Source organism: Papaver somniferum, chromosome 9, assembly GCF_003573695.1.
Source record: "Papaver somniferum cultivar HN1 chromosome 9, ASM357369v1, whole genome shotgun sequence".
In the NCBI taxonomy this organism is placed as follows: domain Eukaryota; kingdom Viridiplantae; phylum Streptophyta; class Magnoliopsida; order Ranunculales; family Papaveraceae; genus Papaver; species Papaver somniferum.
In genome coordinates, this window is record NC_039366.1 from 170,280,031 (window position 1) to 170,283,257 (window position 3,227).

Here is a 3,227-nt window from a genome sequence, read left to right on the forward strand (position 1 = left end):
TGCCTTCATTGTATTTGGAGCAAAATCTGCTGAAGAAGCTGAAGCCAAAGCTATCTGGGAAGTCTTGAAGAAAACGGTAGAACAGACTCACCGTTGAAAGTGACGCTCAGAGTCAAGTTTGTTTGTTTGGCTGATAGCCCATGTAGGACTATATGTGGGCATCCAATCCATCGCTGGTTGGCAAGTGATGCTCAAAGTCTTATCAATCAATTTTCAGTTGGCGTGTTTGATGGAGATTCTAGGACAAATGCAATCTTCATATATATTAAATACCTTTGTTCCTGTTTAAAGGTTTGTATTTTCGTTTCCCAACCACGTATGTGTAACTCGGTGGGGCATTGGGCCAAGACTAACAAGTCTACTATGTACTTGGTCTTCTCCTCCAATTTGGCTCTTGCCAATTGTTGAGGATAGGGGTGTGCAACGGACGGACGGTTGCGGATTAGGGGTCACCCGCAACCAAACCGTCAAAGTTGCGGATTTGGAAAATCAAATCGTGACCGGCCCAATCATCCGCGGATTTCATATCCGCGGGTCCGCGGATTATACGGACCGGTTGCGGATTAACCGCGGATTTGGTAAAACAAAAAGAAAAAAAAAAGATTAGCTAGACTGCTAGAGCCGAATTCACAGCCGTAATTGTTGTCTTGAAGTATATAAATTTCCCAGCAATTATGTCTTCCGTGTGTTGATTCTGTAAGGCGGCCTGATACTAGTGCTGTAAATGCTGCGAAGGCCCAAGGGATATATTGTTCTCATCTAAGGATCTGGTGAAGTAATTCCTGAACTATGTGCTTTATAAGTGTAGCACTTACAGATATTCCAAAACAGACGAGGCCCATTAAGAAAGTCCGAGAATATTATAAGCCTCAAAGGTTCTTGGTTGCAATATGCTGCGCTTGTAAGTACTGAAAACAATGCTACTAGCATGAATTTGAACTTGACAGTTCATTGCAAGCATTCAAATAGATAGATAAGTAGGTGCCCTGCGGTGCGGATAATCCGCGGTTTTTAAAACCCACCCGTAACCGTAATCTCACCACATGCGGATTTGAAAATGCATCCATGTCCAGTCCATAACTCTTGCGGATTGGTTTTCACCCACAATTTTACTGACGGATACGGATTTTTTGCTCACCCCTTATTGAGGATGACAATTAGCCTTTTTGGAGGCCTTCACTTATAAAAAATAAATAATAATAAAAAAATTATGCAATCACATGAACTACATGCTTTTCTTGAGCCGCAAATAAGAAAAGAGGATAATTGCAACAGACTAGCACAATACAGAAGAAATAAGTGAACATCTAACTTACCTTGTCATCATAATTTTCATAAACCCAGACGAGTAATTCAAGGCTTTTCAAAAGAAAAACATCAACGGAATAGACTAAAAATTAGAAGGCAGCTCCGGATAAATAGACAAACTAAATGGATTGGCAGATTAAGTCATTCTTCATAACAGAAATTATAAAAACCAGTTAAATGTACTTAATAAGGGAAATCGAGATAAAATACCAATCTCTAAAATATCTTAAATATGGATAACAAAATTTTAATTATCACTATCTCTCTTAAAGAAGTCTTGAACTGCAGTTTTGTTTCTCCATAAAACATAACCACCACCACAAGCAGAAAAGAACAGTCTCTAATACCCGCCTTTGAGATCATTGACGACATCATATGGAATGGGAGTAACAGTTTCAAGTGTTGCTCCTTCAACCATGAAGCCAGGTTTAGGGCCCTCAGGTTGTCTCTTGGTGCTAATCTTTTCACCTCTAGCTTTAGCCTCAGCCTTCAACTTGTCATTCTGAACCTTCCTCAGCTTGAACTCTTCTCTGCACCTTGATGGCTGAACATGTTCAATCCTCACATGGATCCTCTTCTTTAAAATGTGACCACGAACCTGCATCAAACGAGTGCAAAATAACAATTAGTTATATGTCTAGTGCCTTCCAACAAGAAGACTTGAGATTCCCATCACCAAATTGCAATAAAATTGAAACCAAGGTTCACATTAACCTTCTCAAAAGAAATATGTATGTTTTACTAGCTATAAAGAATGTCAGACAATCAAAAACTGAAGTAACAAATTTTAAGCAGTTCTAAGATCAGTGACAAATGACTCATTAGACACTCCAATCCCACAGACAGGTTGAGAATTTCCCAAAATATATCATATTAAGCTACCAATAAAAAATAAGAACAAGCTCCCAACACAACAGTGTCATTATCACTTCCAAAAGTAATCACCAAAAATGTTTCTAGCAGTTTCACCCGTTGGAGCTTACTGCAATAATAGATTGAAGTCAAGCTCGTTACCAAACAACAACTAAAAAGCGGACTTATAAGGCTCAGAAATCCACAATATAAGAAAACAAGGTCATAAAAAACTAAACCATAATACCTTAAGCCGCCAGTATTTCATTTACCTAACGAAAAAAACATACTCTCGTCAATCAGTGCATCATAAACAGAATATCAATACACACTCCAACTTTCCCTTGCAAACATGAAATACAAAATCTACATAATAAACCAGAAATAAAAATAAAAACCCATGTCATAATCAAGACATACAATCTACCAAACAGAGCTATTCAGACAACAGAAGCTAAAGATCGAAACCTAAAAAATCAGATGATTCAGTATCTAACATCAAAACCCTAAAAAACTGAAAATAAACTGATCTAGAAATAAAGAAACTTGCCTGTTTGTTAATTTCAACACCAATAGCACGCTTGGTAACATTCCAGACAATACCAGTACGTCCATGGTAGAACTTATGAGGCATACCCTTGTGAATAGCACCATTAACCTTGATATCAACATAATCACCGATCTTGAAAGTTCTCAAGTAAGTGGTAAGAGCAATGTAACCCTTCTTCCTGAATGGACGTGAGAACAAATCTCTTGTTCTAGATCGTAACCCATGACCAGCAGGCATTTTTACTCTTTCGCTCTGATTTGGTTATCCCCTCCGCTCCGTTTCTGCTGAAGAGTTTCTCAAATGAAACCTAGCTTTCCTTTATATACCACCTCATAAGTTTGGCGATGAAAAACCCTAGTGTTTTAGGGTTGGGCTTTTTCGTAAAATGATACCGGATATTTTCGCCCAAATGTATTGGAAATTAAACCGTCGGTTTTACAGAGCTGACAGCACTGTTAACCAGATGGGTTGGTTTTCTTTTTTCCTTCTTTCTTTTTTTTCTTGATGCTAAGGCCGG

General features: G+C 38.3%; 1 protein-coding gene across 1 annotated transcript; it reads right to left on the reverse strand.

Moving 5' to 3' along the window:
• Positions 1-1,410: 1,410 nt before the first annotated feature.
• On the reverse strand, positions 1,411-3,015 carry LOC113310832 (60S ribosomal protein L21-2-like). Its single transcript, XM_026559630.1, has 2 exons — positions 2,711-3,015; positions 1,411-1,906 (listed from the first exon to the last, which is right to left on the reverse strand). Exons 1-2 carry the CDS (start codon positions 2,945-2,947, stop codon positions 1,649-1,651), a joined length of 495 nt encoding a protein of 164 aa, XP_026415415.1. The 5' UTR covers positions 2,948-3,015; the 3' UTR covers positions 1,411-1,648.
• Between the last annotated feature and the right edge of the window lie 212 nt (positions 3,016-3,227).

What these genes read in the sequence shown, in the direction of transcription:
- LOC113310832 (XM_026559630.1), bottom strand. Translation starts at nt 2,947, where the DNA reads ATGCCTGCTGGTCATGGGTTACGATCTAGAACAAGAGATTTGTTCTCA. An exon ending in GTGTTGAAATTAACAAACAG is followed by an intron (nt 1,907 to 2,710) that starts GCAAGTTTCTTT and finishes CGTTTGATGCAG; the next exon opens with GTTCGTGGTCACATTTTAAA.